Source organism: Telopea speciosissima, chromosome 2, assembly GCF_018873765.1.
Source record: "Telopea speciosissima isolate NSW1024214 ecotype Mountain lineage chromosome 2, Tspe_v1, whole genome shotgun sequence".
In the NCBI taxonomy this organism is placed as follows: domain Eukaryota; kingdom Viridiplantae; phylum Streptophyta; class Magnoliopsida; order Proteales; family Proteaceae; genus Telopea; species Telopea speciosissima.
Genome location: NC_057917.1, coordinates 68,996,282 through 69,013,576, shown reverse-complemented (window position 1 = coordinate 69,013,576; position 17,295 = coordinate 68,996,282). Strand labels below are relative to the sequence as shown.

The 17,295-nt window shown below is 39.1% G+C and overlaps 3 protein-coding genes across 5 annotated transcripts in view; 1 reads left to right on the top strand and 2 right to left on the bottom strand.

The window, feature by feature from the left end:
• LOC122652274 overlaps positions 1-2,153 on the top strand; it is a 29,112-nt gene extending 26,959 nt beyond the window's left edge. Inside the window, exons 11-12 of one of the 2 annotated variants that reach the window (XM_043845973.1) lie at positions 1,238-1,342; positions 2,085-2,153. In XM_043845973.1, the coding sequence (XP_043701908.1) occupies positions 1,238-1,342; positions 2,085-2,120 (141 nt within the window). In that variant the 3' untranslated portion in view covers positions 2,121-2,153. Of the gene's footprint in view, positions 1-1,237; positions 1,343-1,435; positions 1,600-2,084 lie in introns of those variants that run through there. The other variant, XM_043845972.1, reaches the window with a different exon arrangement.
• A 4,200-nt stretch (positions 2,154-6,353) lies between these two features.
• Positions 6,354-8,588, bottom strand: LOC122652273 (protein DETOXIFICATION 18-like). Of its 2 annotated transcripts, XM_043845970.1 has the most exons (7): positions 8,327-8,588; positions 7,613-8,157; positions 7,357-7,443; positions 7,190-7,246; positions 6,841-7,079; positions 6,636-6,754; positions 6,354-6,544 (listed from the first exon to the last, which is right to left on the bottom strand). In XM_043845970.1, exons 1-7 carry the CDS (start codon positions 8,579-8,581, stop codon positions 6,413-6,415), a joined length of 1,434 nt encoding a protein of 477 aa, XP_043701905.1. In that variant the 5' UTR covers positions 8,582-8,588; the 3' UTR covers positions 6,354-6,412. The 2 variants fall into 2 exon arrangements, with proteins under 2 accessions (XP_043701905.1, XP_043701906.1); XM_043845971.1 differs by lacking the exon at positions 7,357-7,443.
• Positions 8,589-12,152: 3,564 nt separating this feature from the next.
• On the bottom strand, positions 12,153-16,294 carry LOC122652272 (protein DETOXIFICATION 19-like). Its single transcript, XM_043845969.1, has 7 exons — positions 16,027-16,294; positions 13,432-13,976; positions 13,234-13,320; positions 13,063-13,119; positions 12,693-12,931; positions 12,488-12,606; positions 12,153-12,397 (listed from the first exon to the last, which is right to left on the bottom strand). Exons 1-7 carry the CDS (start codon positions 16,279-16,281, stop codon positions 12,266-12,268), a joined length of 1,434 nt encoding a protein of 477 aa, XP_043701904.1. The 5' UTR covers positions 16,282-16,294; the 3' UTR covers positions 12,153-12,265.
• Between the last annotated feature and the right edge of the window lie 1,001 nt (positions 16,295-17,295).

The window sequence follows — 17,295 nt, the reverse complement described above, 5'->3', positions numbered from 1 at the left end:
TGTTCAACGGAGGCCTTTGGATGCTCCGGTACAGAGGATTGATTTGATTTCAGATTGAAGGAACTAAAAGAGCCGAGGGCAGACCCAAAATGACCGTAGGAGAAGTGGTGAGGAAAGACATCCATAGTTTAGGCCTTGTGTCAAGTATAACCTCGAATAGGGCAAGAATCCATGTAGTCAAACCCATTTAGTTGGGATAAGGCTGAGTTGTTGTTGTATAAAGGATTATCCATATGCTCTTACCTAGTTTGCTGAACCATACTAGCTCAGTTACGATATCCTAAGATTTAATCACAGACAAATGTGCCTACTTGGCCCATACCCACTCCCGAACCCATGATAGGTAGCCCGCGCCCTAACCCATGGTAGTTAGCTCTAGAGATACTATGCTGAATTCACGACTAAAGCCTATTTCTCAATGGGTCTCTAATAAATTAATGGATTTGGAGGCATAATTTTCTTGAGTGACGTATAACTCGTTTTCTGAACCATGAGATTCAATTTTGCATTTACAAGGTCCAGTGTAGAAAGACCTCTCTCCACTGGACCCCTAATTATGGCATGTGGCAACTTCAAACTGTTGGATAGACAGTGGACAGTCTGGATAGGCCACATGTCAAATTGATTCAACCATTTATAGTGTATTGGCATGCATCCCCATGTTTGTCCATGGTTGAGTACTGTATTCCAACCAGCACGTGAACTCTCCCATTTCCAGGATTTTTTCAAAGCCCTATTTTGCCACTTGATAAATTCTGTTTGGGCTGAAACTTGACATGCAAAAAGGGGAGCGGTCTGCCTGGTCCACAAAATTCGAGCACAATCTGACCATGCTACACATGGCAAAACAGGTGACCGTGGCCATGAAGGAAACTTTTGTCCTATTATTATTCTTGTTGTGTTTTAAAATGCCCTACGGACAAAACCGTTATGTAACCTTAAAAGGTTAAACTACTCGAGAATATATATTCAGTGGTTCATGGAACTTATCACAAAGCAAAGCATGGCTCTACTTTGCAACCTATTCTCATAATTAAGGTTTGAAACATAATGACATTTACTCGTTGGGGTAGAATGTGCAAAGAAATTATGCATCCAAATATCAGGTCTTTGCATCAATTGCCTGTCTCCCCTCTTAAGGCATTTTCCTTTGTTGAAATACTGAAAAATATTTTTGATAGGGTTTTCATGTTTCGACGGTTTGTCTAAAATTTAGTGCTCCATTCTTAAATTTCAGTTGAATGAGATATTGGAAGAAAAGGTGCAGCCATATATCCAGAGCATTGATAATGGTGTTCTTCCACAACCGATTGTCATGCAATCCCCAAATCAAGAACAGAAGGTTTCTTTCTCACTCCCTGTTTGGCATTTCCTCACTCAGTAATCAGTATTTTTTTTAAAGTTTATGATTTCAGTTCGAGTTAAAATTGTTAAGAATACCAGCTGGAGTGGATGGTGCAAAACTTGTTTCTCAAAGGCTGCTGAGTGCTGATTATTAGAAGTTTTAAGGGGTGTCTGTCATTAGTCAAGCTTTTGACTTGTTGACTGCCATGATTCTGCTTCTTTTGAGAAAACATAAGGGGCTGGTAGTGCTTTCCCTGTCACTTTACTTGGAAAATGATTGACTTTCAGCTTAGATTGTGGTCTAGGAACTCTTATAGCTTTAGCTCTGTCAGCTTTTTGTCTTTAGTGGGTTCATGTTCAACTCTCACCATGGACTTGTCTTAATATGTAATTTTATTTGGTACTTCCTAATTTGCAAGTTGGCTGCTTACCATTAAAATTTTCATTGAAACTTAATCTGTGCCTCATTTTACTTAGAATTTTTATAACTAGCAGTGTTTACTTAACTTGTTTGAAAAATTGAACTGAAAATGATGTCATAACTGAGCTCCTGGATTTCTCTTCTCTGACAATAATTTTCTTAAATTTGAGGACTGATGTGTAGAGACCTGCTTACTTGGCAGGTCTGCCAAACAGTCTGAGAATAGTGTTTATACAATGCATAATTTTATGAGATGCATTAGCTTATCAGGAATTTTTGCGACTTAAATATCAGTATGTGTTTCTTTGGTACATTGCAGAAAAGGAGGCGGCAGCGCCGATGGTGGTTATTTTGAAAAAACAAGTCCTGGTGAGAAACTTGCTTTTTGCAAAAATTGTATCTCTTGATTGTATTGTTGTCTATGATTACTTTAAAGGATCTTTCAGGATACTTTTAAATGCCCAGTGGAAACTATTTTCGATATGAAAACAAGTCTCTTTTGGACTGTCTGCAACCCTCCGAAGGCATTACAAGTTTCTGCTAACTAGTTTCCACCATCTCCCATATTTTTCAAGGAGAATGGTGCCTTTTGGCTGGGAATTTTCCATCATTCCCACTTTCTGGTTTCTTCATCCTCTCTACCAGCATGTAAAATTTTGTTTCTTGCAACCAAATATATATTTAGCGGGGAAAAAAATTGGATTATGTTCCATGCAGCATAGTTGATTAAAATTATATTTATTCATTCCTGTAAGGGAAAAAAATATGGATCACCGATGTGGGTGATCTTCCGAAATCGCACCTGATAGAAAAGAGGGAAAACCACAAGACTAAACAAAAATAGGTTTATATTTACAAAATTACCCAGCCAATGTTTTCTTTAACCAAATTATTCAGTCGCGTATTTCAAAACTATCCAAAACAGTCTCTCCCGCCCATCCAAATTTTTTGACATTTTTTTGCCCCATTTCTCTTCTCCTACCTCGACTGTCACCACCTTTGAGAACGTCAATAATGGACCAGAGTGCCGCAACACCCAACTTGGCGAGCTCCCATAAAAGAGGAAGCTATGATTCTCATTGTCGGAGAAGTATGCCAGCTTCTAAACCGAACTTTTGCGGTTACTTTACTTCCTTGTAGACGGCAAAGTGGGATTTAGTTGACATGGCTGGCAACGATGTCGATTGTGGGGAATATGTAGAAAAAACGACTCAACTTGAAGTGTTGATACAACTTGGCCTCAACACCGACTACGCTAAATCCAGAAACGTGATTCCAGTATGTAACGCACGATCTCTCAAAACAGATTGTAAAAACTGATCGCACAAATCGATCAACTAACCAGAATCGATCGGAGAAAAACCACCGAAGCCGAACGTGAATCTGCAAATCCAAAGCCGATCTTGAAGAGAAATAAAGTTAATCTAATGTTTTAAGATTGTTAGGGTTTAGAGTTTAAGCACAAGGTTGCTTAAAGCATTACACCCTGAGTATCTAGTTTGGAATACCCAGACCGCTGCCTCCAGCTAGTATATATACGGAAACTAGGGTTTAGGTTAGATGGCCTAATTATTAGATTGTCCCTCACAGTCTGGGCATTAATACAAGTGGGATTATATTAGAACATATGAAGGGATGTTACATAAATACCCTTACAGAACATCCGCCAATCTTGTGGTGTGACAATATTGGAGTTACCTACCTGTCGGTCAACCCCGTTTTTTCATGCCCACACCAAGCGTTTGAAAATTAACTTTCATTTCGTGTGTGAGCAGGTTGCACAACGAGAGTTAACCATCAACTTCATTTCCACCACCAGGTGGAACACAAACATCATGACTAAGGGCTTACTGTCTATATGATTTCAATTTCTTTGTAACAAGTTAAAGGTCCATCCCAGAGGATCTTCAACTTGAGGGGGTGTATTGAACCATATCGACAATATAGGTTGCGGTGATCAACTCATACTAGGATTATAAATTAGATTGTATTTGAGATTGGCTTAGATTATGGTTTCTCTTTTTATGTATCCTAGTCTATCTTATATTCTCTTTCCTTTTCTGCTTTTGTTTCTTGGCTATCAAGCCATTGCATGTATATATACTTTAAGCAAACTTCTCTACATTAAGAGAGAGCAATAATACAATCTATTGAGTTAGCACGGAGAGATTAATTTTTCCCATTTTGTGCGAACTGTAATAACTAGTAGACTGCATGCTTGGCAGGAGAGGTCACAGATCAGACCAATCCACAATCCCTGTATCCATATGAAATCGGATCCAGATCTTCTACGGCCCAGCTGCCCGAGCGACCATAGTGGCACAAACCATGTGAGGCGTGCATTGACTACCTTACCCCTGCCCGAGTGCCTTGTCTGAACAGGGATAAGGTGGTCATTGCGCACCTCATTGTGCCTGTGCTGCTATGGCCGCTCGAGCAGCTGCGCCCTAGAGGATCTGTTTCCTATGAAATCAAAGTACATAAACTGGTTAGCTCTCTGCTGCTATGTGTTTTCACTTGTAAAATTGACTATTGCTCACCCTACCTTAGCTTATAATCCCATCTTAAAACCGAGGAGAACCATTGGTAGTACCAACCTACATGGATTTTTCTTTTATAAATTATTCCTACATGGTTTGTTAAAGAAGTCTCTCCTTAATGGTGCAAATGTCTCCCATGTGGCAGATCAGATGAGACCTAAATTTCGTGGACAGGTATGCACTTGAAGGTCCCCTACTCAGATGTCAAATTTCATTATACATGAAGTTTGTCAAGTGACAAAAATACTTTGAAAAAAAAAATCTTGGATCAAGGAGATTGCATAGTAGCGGTTGAAGTACAGTACGAATGCATGGACATAGGGGTATGCCATATAACTTGAGTAACAAATTTAATAAATGACTAATCTAGACCATGTTTTATCTATCCAACGGTCAAAATAGCCACATCATCTGTCCATGTGGCACAATGAGGGTGACCTCTTAAGGTAGTCAGGGTGCTTAATAGGCCGTGTAAAGAAATTGCTATTATTATTTTGGGTAAGAGAACACTGCATGGGCCTCTAGAGCTTGCATGAGCACGCTGGCCAATGGGAGCGCACACGCAAGCATCAATCTAAGCGGGATTTCTGCCTTTTCATGGGGGTAAGGCGGTACTTTCCATGGGATATGACAGTATTGTGTCTAGTCATAGGAGCCACGTGATTAGCTAAAGTTTTTTTTCCCATATTATTTTTAGGGAAAGAGAACTCTAACTGGTGACGTGCGGCACATGGCTTCTACACCTAGACACTAGGCCATGCAAAATGATTGCCACACCCTCAGGGAATTGTGGCAATTATTTCGTGTGGCCCTATGTCTAGGCACCGGAGCCGTGTGCCGCACACAAGTAGGTAGCGTTCTTTTCTCCTTATTTTTATTAGTCTTTATTTTCTCGGGAAGGGGGGGATGGAGGAAGAAGTTTGTTCTGCATTTATGGTGCAATTAAGAAGGCTCATTAAAACACAAATAGCTTTACTCCTAATTTCAAAAATCGTCTTGAAGTTCTAGAAGGGAAAAAACAATGTTTTGATTGTTTGTGGGAAGTTATTGTTGTTGGAAATGTCCGCATCAAATCCACATTTCGTGCTGCTCATGACAAGAAAATTCCTTGAGGAACTGTCATGGAAGTTCTTACGACATCTCATTATAATTATGAATTTGTGATTCCATAAATAGCATCGTTTATGATCTTTGAATCCCTTTCTTCAGATTTGTTTTAGTGCTTATAATACAAAAAAACAAGCGTACCCAGTGCATGAGGCTCCTGCCACTACGGAGTCTAGGGAGGGTCATTACTCAGCCTTATCCCCCGCTTTACGGAGAGGCTGTTTCCAGAGACTTGAACCCGTGACCACTTTTAGTGTTTATGATTTGTGTAGAATTTACACTGGAAATACCTCTTTGGGAATATTTAGCAAAATGATCATCAATTATATATACTAAGAGACACAAAGCCGGATCTTTATCCCCTCAATTTGCCTGCCCCTCAATTTCTTCAATTCCATCTAATAGGAGGGAGGAAATGACTACCCTACCCCCTGCCTGAACACACTGCCCGAAGTGGAGTCCACCTCACTCTATTAGAGGGATAACAGAATAGTTTCACCCTCTCCTCCAGGACTCCATCCCACTTTCATTACTCTATTAACTCCTACCACGACGCCACGTCTACTTAACCACTTACATAGTTACATAGTTCACATAATAACTCCCACGTAGGCTAGAAACATAGTCTAACTAACATAACATACAATCAGACTACTAACTCAATTGCTGTAATTCATGTACCATGAAGCGCTTATGGAACTTGCTGCATACCTTCTCAATGTATCAGCAGTAGATCAGGAGCAGATTTCATCTAGTCCCTGAACCTCTCTTTCTTTTCAATTCTTCTTTGAGTGATCATTCAGCCTCTGAACTTTAATTATAGTGTTGACATGAGAAAACTCTCGAATCAGTTAGGGAAAGCTATCACTTTTCACTCTCTGGCTTCTGTTGTATGCTATGCATTCATTCTTGTTTGAACTACTACAACCAAGCTTGTATATTGTTCTAAGCCATTAATCTATGATCACCTATACAGTTAGTTGTTGTCAAACATGATTAGTTAGACCAGCACTGATTGGGCATTACCATTCTCCACAAAGAGATTTATTTTTTCCCATTTTGTGCGTACTGTAATAACTAGTAGGCTGCATGATTGGCAGAAGAGGCCACAGATCAGACCAATCCATAATCCCTGTACCCATATGAAATCAAAGTATATAAACTGGTTAGATCTCTGCTGCTATGTGTTTCCACTTGTAAAATTGATTATTTGCTCACACTACCTTAGCATGTAATCCCGTCTTAAAACCGAGGAGAACCGCTATTGGCATGCCAACACCATAGAAAGTTGCCAAATTGGTCCATGCTGCCAAGTGCTGCCAGCCACATCCTCTGGACACCCCTGCAAAATTTAAGATTGTAAATATCAATAATATTGTAAAACCATCTAGGGTTGTTCAATTCAAGCAATGGATGTCAATCCTTCACCTGATAAAATGCCCTGAGCTGAATCAAATAATATGGAGAATGCAAGCAATGGGGTCATGGAAGCAAATTCTCTCTTTATTATAGAACTATTGGTGAAGCAGCTTGCCCAGATATCGTGGCCAAATGCTAAGGCTAGAATAACTGTAAGAGCCAGAATGATAGAAAGCTTGAAGGTCACTGTGATAGAATTCTTTGCTCGATCTGTATTACCAGCTCCCAATTCATTTGAAACTCGTGTGCTGCCATACCAGAATAACTTCCCATTATTTCATCATCTGGTAAGGACTAAGGATGCAATGGAAGGAACATATGTAATAGTAATCCAAAAATCACTAGTCTCTAAACTTACCTAACAGCAGCACTGAAACCATAAGTAATGTTGAAGATAACAGCTTCCGTATTCACGCTAATTAAGTAGATAATACAAAATAAATCCATCAGGCTTAATCCTAAAAAAGACCCAAGCTTATAAATGGCAGAGGAAATATACAAAAAGAGTGAAGCCAGAAACCATACCACATTGCTATCAGTGATGTGCTGGTTTCTGAATTAGGCAACAATCCTGCTATTAACACCAAAATTTCAAAAGCCCAGTACTCTAAGCTGAAACAATAAACCCTCAATTAGAGAATATGAGTGGAAGACCAAGTTAGGAAACAGAGTAATCCTGATTAATTCCAATATATAAAGCTCAGAAAATATTTTTTTTTGAAGAAACAACCATTGGACATATGAAATAAGGTAAGATGCTATAACATTGGATGTCACTTACCATACCATAACAGCAGAAGGAACAGCTAACTTCAAGCTTGGAAGTACATAGTGGAATGATTCCATTAAAAACCCTTCCCATGTATGCTTGAATTTGTCGGCATAGTTCACATAGAGAGCCAACATTAGAAATGATATCCATAGTGATATGGTAGCTGCCAATGGTGCTCCCCTGAATCCCAGAGGTGTGAGGACAACCAATGTATATGTGATGCCGACATGGATGGCTAATGGAACTACTGAGCATACAACTAGTGGTATTATGACAGTCTGTGTCTGGAGAAACCTGAGGATGCATTGTAGGAAGCCATAAGCAAACAGCCCTGGGATCAAGTGCTTCATGTATATGGCAGCCATTTTTGATACTTGAGGTTCTTGATGAAGCAAAATCAATATGGGTTCTGAATAGAACCATAAAGCAGATACCATCACAGAGAAGAAGAAAGCTATTATGATTGAAGATTGTAGATAAATTCCCATCATTCTATATAACCTTGCACCATAACCTTGTCCACAGAGTGTCTCAAGTGACCCACTTAGACCAGTCTGAAACAGGCAAAATGTAGGGATAAATCATGTAAGAACTTCAAAATGAAGCAGGAAAAATGCAAACTCAATAGACTTAATAGTGAATTCTTCGATGATTTGACGTTATGATTGAATTCTTGAAATAGTGAATTTCATCCTTAATTCTAAAGAGTATAAGAATACTGACCATGAGAGCGAAACCGGTGACCACAGCCCAGGAGTTAGCAAGGGTGGAAGCAGCGAGCTCAAGATCGCCAATGTGGCCAGCGAACATGACGGAGATCAAGGTGATGCAATAGTAAGAAACGTTTGTAAGGATCATTGGAACAGCAAAGCAAACCTGCATCTTCGCCTCCTCCATGTCCACCACCTCCCCCCATCCTTTCTTCTTTATTTCCTCTTCTCCACCATTCTCCAATAACGGTGTTTTAATCGAACCCATTATCAGATTATTTTCTTCTTTTGGGTGATCACAGAAACCGCACGAAAATCCCAAAAGAATGAAGATTCATAAGAACAAAAAAGAAGAAGAAAAGTGAGAAAACACAGAGAAAAATGAAAAGGACGATTTGAGAAGAACCATTATTAAGTAGAGGGAAGAGAGTTCTGTCTGCAAGTGGCATAGAGAAGCGGACATGGGAAGGAAAGGGTTCATAGAGAAGAGGGTAACTGCTAAATCCCATCAATAAATGTACAATAAATAAGGTGTAGTTTTCAACCACCCGATTCCGATTGAAGATAATTCCTTTTTTTTTTTTCTTTCTTTCTTGTTTATAGATGGATCCAGTTTTTATATTCAATCCATTTTTTATTTCTCGAATTGTCGGGAGAGGTTGGTTTTCTGCTCTGATCGTTAGGAATTGAATTTCGTAATAATTGTTTGAAAGGATTTCAAACCTCTTTCTCATTACTCTGCTACACAACCAGAGAAAAATAGGATCCCAAGTAAATGTTGAAGGGGATCACTAAGACCTTTTGAATTAATTTAGAATATAGAAATAGGATTAGTTATATCGATACAAGAATATAAAAATAGAATATAGAAGAATATCAATAGGAGAATATATCGGAATAATAATAATAAATAGGTATGCATAGATCAAGAAAATAAATAAATAGTGGAGAAAAATTTATACAAAGCTAGATTTAAATATGAGTGACCCCTTCGATCTTTTTTATTATTTATTTTATGTTTTATTAATTTAATAAGTAATTTCATGTGAAGAAAAATTAGATAAAGAAAGAGGGTTCTAAGCTAGGGGTGTCAATTGGTCGTCTAGGCCGATTTCTGTTCTATTTTAGGATCCCGTATTGTGACCGACCCGTTTAAGTAATAGGTCCTCATAGGCTAGGCATGGTCTCATTTATAAGTGATCAATCGGGTACAGGTCTATAATTGGGATTATACTAAATAGGCTAAACGTGCTTATAAATGGACTCATACGACATGGCTACAATCGGGCTATACAAGTTTGGTCCATATAGCACCTAACGAGATTCAATTCTTTGTGATTAAACAAGAACTTACTTGAGAGATTGTTCCTCAGTAGGCTAATAGACATCCATAAGTAAATCTCAAATTTATTTGGAACTCTATGACCCTTAATCTCAATGGACAAACATATGATGGCATTTCGAACAATATAAATGGCTTTGAATATATCCTCTATTTATTTTTGGCACATCAACTTCATAGGGTAATAACATACAATTATAAATTTTATGTTTTTATTCGGCCCATAATCCCTTATTTATTGCTTACGTAATGCAAGATGATAAATTAATCAAGGTGATTAAGAAAATATATATTTGGGATAAAATAAAGAATTTATGGGGTAATTGGGGTAAAACAAAGGATCCATAAATGGGCTTAAATGTGTCGGTCCTTAAATGTTTCGGGCTTGGTCGGGTGTTCGTCGGTCCATCCCCTTGCACTGTGACTCACATTTTTAGCTAACGTGTCGAGCTGGTTTCAGGCTTTTCACCGGTTCAGACAGGTCAGTCCTATCGGTGCGGGTGTAGAATCAACACCCCCTAGTTTCAACGTACCCTCCAAAGGAATGTAGAACTTGGTGATAATCTCTATTGACTGCTCCTTCTCCGATGGTCATAACCCAAGCTTGAAGACGACGAGACTCTATGCTTTCTTCAAATGTAGAAACAATAATGTGTTGAGCAATTAGGGTTTCTGCTTTACTCTCTCCTTATAAGTGGGATGATGTAGAAGATTACATTCTAACAAATACAATCATCCCAAGTGGTGTGATTCTAAGAGGTAGCCTTTAAGTTATCATTAATTGCATAAAAAATAATAATCCTATCAATGCATAAGCATAGGGAACCCCTATCATAGTCTCTATGTCCTTGGGGGTATGGGGACACTGATTTAGAAAGTGTAATTCCATGTCTAAAGGGAACATTTCCTTGTAGAATTTTCCATTTTGAACCTTTCCAATATCTTGACAATGTAGTTTGCTTGTGAGAGTCCCAACATCCTGTTTTTGGTCTCTTACAACCTTAGATGCCGAGTACATAACTAGCATCACCCAAGTCTTTCATCGAAAATCTGTGGACAACTTCTTTACATAAATGAGCATACCAACATCATTCTCAATCAACAGTATATCATTCACATACAAGACTAGGTAACAGACTGTGCTCCAACTGATCTTCTTGTAAATACATAGCTCATCGATGTTCTGATCAAACCCAAACTCTTTGGTTGTTTGATTGAACCTGAGTTCTAACTTCTAGATGCTTGCTAGAGTCCATAAATGGATTTCAATAACTTACACACTTTGTTCTCTTCTCCCGGAGAAGTGAACCTCTCTGACTGATATATGTAAATATCTTCATTAAGAAAGTTGTCTGGACATCCGTCTACCGGATCTTTAAAACTAGTCGTTGGAGTCCCCGACGGTAACATTTTCGACCCTAGTGTACGTCCATGAAACAGGGGATGATTTTGGTCTTTTTCTACTTGGCCGTCTGCACCTATTTGCAGATGTCCACCACTCCTGCTCTGGCTTCAATTAGTTTTTGCTAAATTGGCTTTAAATATCTTGTCTGAGCTCAAATTTATATTCATAAACCATTGGAATAAAGATTCAAAGAGCCACATTTTTCATGTTTTGAGCTTGGGTCAATTATGAATGCTAGGGATTCAAACTGCCTATGAAGTTACTGCTTGTGCCAAAGTAGGATTCTGAACAGCATGGACTAGTATCGCTATATATGATCCATACGTCTTCTCCTTTATCTGCGATCAACTTGATTCAAAGTCGGGATGCTTTCCAAAGCAGGGGTAAGGCGGTCAAAGCGCGCCGCCTTGAGTCTGGCGCTGCACATGCAGCCTGGCTGCCCGGATGCATAGGAGCCAGGTTCGGAAAGGGGGGGGGGGAAGAGAAATATGTACCACATTTATGGTGCAATTAAGGCACAATTACGCTTGAAGTTCTGGAAGGGACAAAATAATGTTTGTTTCTGGGAGGTTATTGTGAGAAAATTCTTTAAGGAACTGTCATGGAAGTTCTTAAGAAAGCTCATTATGATTATGAATTGGTGATTTGATGTTATCACCTACAGTAATAGCATCGTTTATGATCCTTGAATCCCTTTCTTTAGATTTGTTATGGTGTTTATGATCTGTGTAGAATCTACACTGGAATTACCTCTGGGGATCATTTTGCTAAAAAAAAAAAAAAATAAAAAACTCTCATTTATATATACTCAGATACAGAGAGGCCAAATTTTTTAGAAACTATTCAATTTTCTGTGTGGATGGTTTGGGCTTTGCAGAGAGAAACCTAGTCTAACATAACATACAACCAGACTGCTAATACAATTGCTGGAATTTGCTGCATACCTTCTCAATGTATCAGCAGTAGATCAGGAGCAGAGATCATCTAGCCCCTGAACCTCTTTCTTTTCAATCCTTCTTTGAGTGACCATTCAACCTCTGAACTTTAATTGGAGTGTTGACATGAGAAAAACCCATCTAATCGATTAGGGAAAGCTATCACTTCTCAATCTCTGGCTTCTGTATCCTATCGCGTGCATATCTTGTTTGAACTACTACAACCAAGCTTGTATTCTGAGGCATTAATCTATTATCACCCATATAGAGTTAGACCAGCACTGGTTTGGCTTTACCATTCTCCACACAGAGATTAATTTTTTCCCATTTTGTGCGAACTGTAATAACTAGTAGGCTGCATGCTTGGGTGGAGAGACCACAGATCAGACCAATCCACAATCCCTGTATCCATATGAAATCAAAGTATATAAACTGGTTAGATCTCTGCTGCTATGTGTTTTCACATGTAAAATTTATTGTTTCTCACAGTACCTTAGCATATAATCCCATCTTAAAACCCAGGAGAAGTGCTATTGGCGTGCCAATACCATAGAAAGTTGCCAAGTTGGTCCATGCTGCCAAGTGCTGCCAACCACATCCTCTGGACACCCCTGCAAAATTTAAGATTGTAAATATCAATAATATTGTATAATAGGCCATCTAGGGTTTGTTCAAGCAATGGATGTCGATCGTTCACCTGATAAAATGCCCTGAGCTGAATCAAATAATATGGAGACAGCAAGCAATGGGGTCATGGAAGCAAATTCTCTCTTTATTATAGGACTACTGGTGAAGGAGCTTGCCCATATATTGTGACCAAATACCAAGGCTAGAATAACTGTAAGAGCCAGAAAGATAGAGAGCTTAAGGGTCACTGCGATAGCATTCTTTGCTCGATCTGCATTACCAGCTCCCAATTCATTTGACACTCGTGTGCTGTGTCGTAGCAGAATAAATTCCCATTATTTCATTATCTGGTAAGGACTAATGATGCATGGAAGGAAAGAACATATGTAATAGAAACCCAAAAATCACTACTGGAATTCTAGCTCAGTCTTTAAACTTACCTAACAGCAGCACTGAAACCATAAGTAATCATGTATGTGACAGCTTCCGTATTCACGCTAATTAAGCAGATAATACACAAGAAATCCATCAGGTTCAATCCTCAAAAGAACCCAAGCTTAATTATCAAAGCCAGAGGAAATATACAAATTGAGTGAAGCTAGAAACTATACCACATTGCTATCAGTGATGTGCTGGTTTCTGAATTAGGCATCAATCCTGCTATTAACACCAAAATTTCAAAAGCCCAGTACTCCAAGCTGAAACAATAACCCTCAATTATAGAAAATGAGTGGAAGACCAAGGTAGGAAACAGAGTAATTCCAATGTATAAAGTAAGGTAAGCAGCTATAACTTTGAATGTCACTTACCAGACCATAACAGCAGAAGGAACTGCTAACTTCAAGCTTGGAAGTATGTAGCGGAATGATTCCTTTGAAAACCCTTCCCATGTATGCTTAAATTTATCGGCATAGTTCACATAGAGAGCCAACATTAGAAATGATATCCATAGTGATATGGCAGCTGCCAATGGTGCTCCCCTGAATCCCAGAGGTGTGAGGACAACCAATGTATATGTGACGCCGACATGAATGGCTAATGGAATCACTGAGCATATAACTAGTGGTATAATGACAGTCTGTGTCTGAAGAAACCTGAGGATGCATTGTATGAAGCCATAAGCAAACAGCCCAGGGATCAAATGCTTCAAATATATGGCAGCCACTTTTGATACTTGAGGTTCTTGATGAAGCAAAATCAGTATGGGTTCTGAATAGAACCATAAAACAGATACCATCACAGAGAAGAAGAAAGTTATTATGATTGAAGATTGTAGATAAATTCCCATCATTTTGTATAGCTTTGCTCCATAACCTTGTCCACAGAGTGTCTCAAGTGCCCCACTTAAACCAGTCTGAAACAGGCAAAATGTAGAGATAAATCATGTAAGAACTTCCCAATAGAAAAATGAAACAGGAAAAAAAAGCAAACACTGAAACTTTACAAGGGAATCAATTTATGTTCCTAAGCTTCTCCCACACTCTAGGAACATGAATTGATTTATGATTGAATTCTTGAAATAGATTAATGAAATTTTGAATTCTCGGGTCAAATCCTCGTGGATAAAGATATACTCTCTTCCCCCATAAAAATCAAATCCTAAATTTTGGGAGTGAATAGCCAAATCAATCAACAAGAGAGAAGTAATGGAGATGAGCAAATAAAATTAAATTCCTGAACTTAATTTCAACTTGCTAGCAAAGTCGTAGAAGAAATAGAAGTCTAGAAAGAGACAAAACCAAATAAAGATCAGTGGGGGACAAGTCCAACATTTTTTTTGAAGAAGAAGATTACAAAGAAAGAAGATAAGATCTAGGGAAAATTACAAGATTACACACTTTTAGGTTTCCTTTTACCAAACTAACCTCTTATTGTTTGGTTCAACAAAATTAGACAAAAGTTGAGTTTGGTTTTACAAAACAAGTCAATACAGTGTGTTTCCTTCTTTTCTGACAATTTTACCCTTAAAGGGCAATGAATGAGGCGGCGATCATCTTCTTCCTCCCGCCGCCGGGGTGCCCCCACCTGTCTCTTCTTCTTCATCTTCTTTCCCACAACTCAGCCCTACCCTCGATTCGGCAGACCCCAACTAAGAGAAAAAACTCTTCCGCATGCAATCATCTACTAAAAACTCAAATCAATGAGTGCTCACCCATAAATCAAAGCCCTTCTTCTTGTTCTTTCTTCCCATAACCCTACCTCTACCCTCGATTTAGCTTACCCCCAATGAACAGAAACAAGATCTGGACGCCAAGAGCAGAGAAATAGATTTTCAAAAACTCTTCGTAATGCAATCATCTACTAAAAACTCAACAATAGATCTAAGCGCGCTCACCCATAAGTCAAAGTCCTTCACAGTGCACACACTGAAAACAACGGAATAAGAGAAAACCAAAATCTAATTTCAGTGTAGAACACCAGATCTAGAATGAAGCAAAAAATAAAATAGATCTGGTTGATGGCATCATTCTTAAGTTGATAGAGATTCCACTAAAAAGTTTGAATTTTCAGTTTCCCAAACTGGAAATAATACGGATTCAGATAACCCAAAACTCCAAAGAAAGGAAAATTGTTGTGGTCCATTATCCCATATCCCTTTGGACTCGATCCAAACCCCTCCAACTGATAATTATAGTGGACTTTCAGATCTCGTGCTAACCTAGTTACTCGCTAAATGTGATAAAAGATCAATTTTCCAATTCTCAGGAAATAGAGATTTTCAGTGTGGCTCTCCATATCAGTGGCATATCGACGATCAAAATCAGAGAGGTAAGGTATGCATTCTCAGCAGGGGTGGGAGGATTGCAGTGGCGGAGAGGTTGCAGATGGTGGGTGATCGGACAGGGGGAGGTGGAAGGATAAAACCGTCAAAAAACATACTGGGTTGAGGGAAGAACACTATTTTGGCTAATTTTGTAAATCCAAACTTATTTTTAGATAATTTTATTAACTAAAACAGTTAATGTCTAATTTTGTAAACACAAACTTAATAATGGCTAATCAGGTAATTTTCCCTAAGATCTAGCTAGCGCGGCACTTGAGGTCCAGAATAGTCAAAGAATAGTGATCCATCCCTCATCGCGATCCTCTGCTGCCGCTGTCCGTACAGTCGGCGTGCAACCTCAGGCAGGGACGAAATGACCGTCATATCCACTGGCCAACACCTTGTCCGGATGGAGTCCACATGGGATCTCGCCCTGCCTGTTGCACGCGGGCTACAGGGGGCAGGGGGCAGGCGGCAGACGAGGACTAGCCATGTTTGTACTTGTACAAGTTTAGTGGTGGCTATTGATCAGAGGTTCTCAGCCTTTGTTGCAGAGAGAGAGAGAGAGAGAGAGAGATAGAAAAGCCATTAATGGAAGGGAGGGTGGGGGTGTTGTAGGTAAGAGAATAAGAATACTGACCATGAGAGCGAAACCGGTGACCATAGCCCAGGAGTTAGCGAGGGTGGAAGCAGCGAGCTCAAGGTCCCCAAGATGGCCAGCGAACATGACGGAGATCAAGGTGATGCAATAGTATGAAACGCTTGTAAGGATCATTGGGACGGAGAAGCTAACCTGCTGCTTCGCTTCCTCCACATCCACCACCTTCCTCCATCCGTTCTTCTTTATTTCTTCTTCTCCACCATTCTCCAATAACGGTGTTTTAATCGAACCCATTTTCAGATGATTTTCTTCTTTTGCTTATCCCCTCTCTTTGATAAGCAAAGAAGGTGAGAAAACTGAGAATAATTGAAGGAACATTTGAGAAGAACCCATTACTTATATTAAAGGTGAGGGCAGTTTATTTGAACAGGGGTAAGGTGGTCATTATGTAGCACTGGGGAACTGGGTCGGATAAGAACCTAGAGGAGATGAAGATCCAAGGGTTCATCGAGGAAGAAGCACACGTGGGATGGAAAGGTTTCTAGATTAGAGGGTAGGTAAGTAATTTGTGTGAAGAAGAATTAAACAAAGAAAGAGGGATTCTAACGTAAGAAAATGAGAAAAATGAAGAGAGGTTCTCCGGGCAATGGCACAAACATAGTAGAGGAAGAGAGGAGCTTACCAATGAGGACAGTTAAGTCATTTCAGGTGAAGAGGAGTTAATATAAAAAAGAGAGATCTAGAGGCTATTGGATGTGCGTTACATTTCCTGTCGCGCTATAGAGAAGTCCAACGCACCCCTTGCACCCCTTGCACCCCTTACCTGTCCTGACAAGTGACAACCATGGGAGAGAGAGGCAGGGCGTCCCAAACTAGGTAGGGACTGGTGGAGAGATGGACATGTGGGAACAGTAACTAATTAATTAATTAATCTCTTCCATCAAATAATGATTGATTTTTTTTTTAGTGATTTAAAAAACTTTTCTAGTTTGTACCAAAAACAAAAATACTTTTTTAGTTTTCTCGGAACCAATCAGACGGTCACATGGGATTGGATGAAGAGATTTTTCTACTCACCATGATTAGAGAGAAAGCTTTGAAGGTAAAAAGAGGATCTGAGTATGATTACACAAAGCCGTCAATTAAGACATTCAATATTGATTTACGATTTGATTTGATTTGATTGTTTTTTTAATAAAAATAATATTTATTGATCAAATCCAAAAAAGGCATGCATGACAGCATGAGTATCACCTGCACGAGGCTTCCGAAAGGATATGAATTGTAGGCAGATTTCAACCAAAAAAC

Coding starts and splice junctions, on each gene's coding strand:
- LOC122652273 (XM_043845970.1), bottom strand. CDS start 8,581: ATGGGTTCGATTAAAACACCGTTATTGGAGAATGGTGGAGAAGAGGAA. Junction 7,247..7,356: donor ACATCACTGATAGCAATGTG/GTATGGTTTCTG, acceptor CTACTTAATTAG/CGTGAATACGGAAGCTGTTA. Junction 7,080..7,189: donor GGTTTCAGTGCTGCTGTTAG/GTAAGTTTAGAG, acceptor CTGGTATGGCAG/CACACGAGTTTCAAATGAAT.
- LOC122652272 (XM_043845969.1), bottom strand. CDS start 16,281: ATGGGTTCGATTAAAACACCGTTATTGGAGAATGGTGGAGAAGAAGAA. Junction 13,120..13,233: donor ACATCACTGATAGCAATGTG/GTATAGTTTCTA, acceptor CTGCTTAATTAG/CGTGAATACGGAAGCTGTCA. Junction 12,398..12,487: donor AGATGGGATTATATGCTAAG/GTACTGTGAGAA, acceptor ATATGGATACAG/GGATTGTGGATTGGTCTGAT.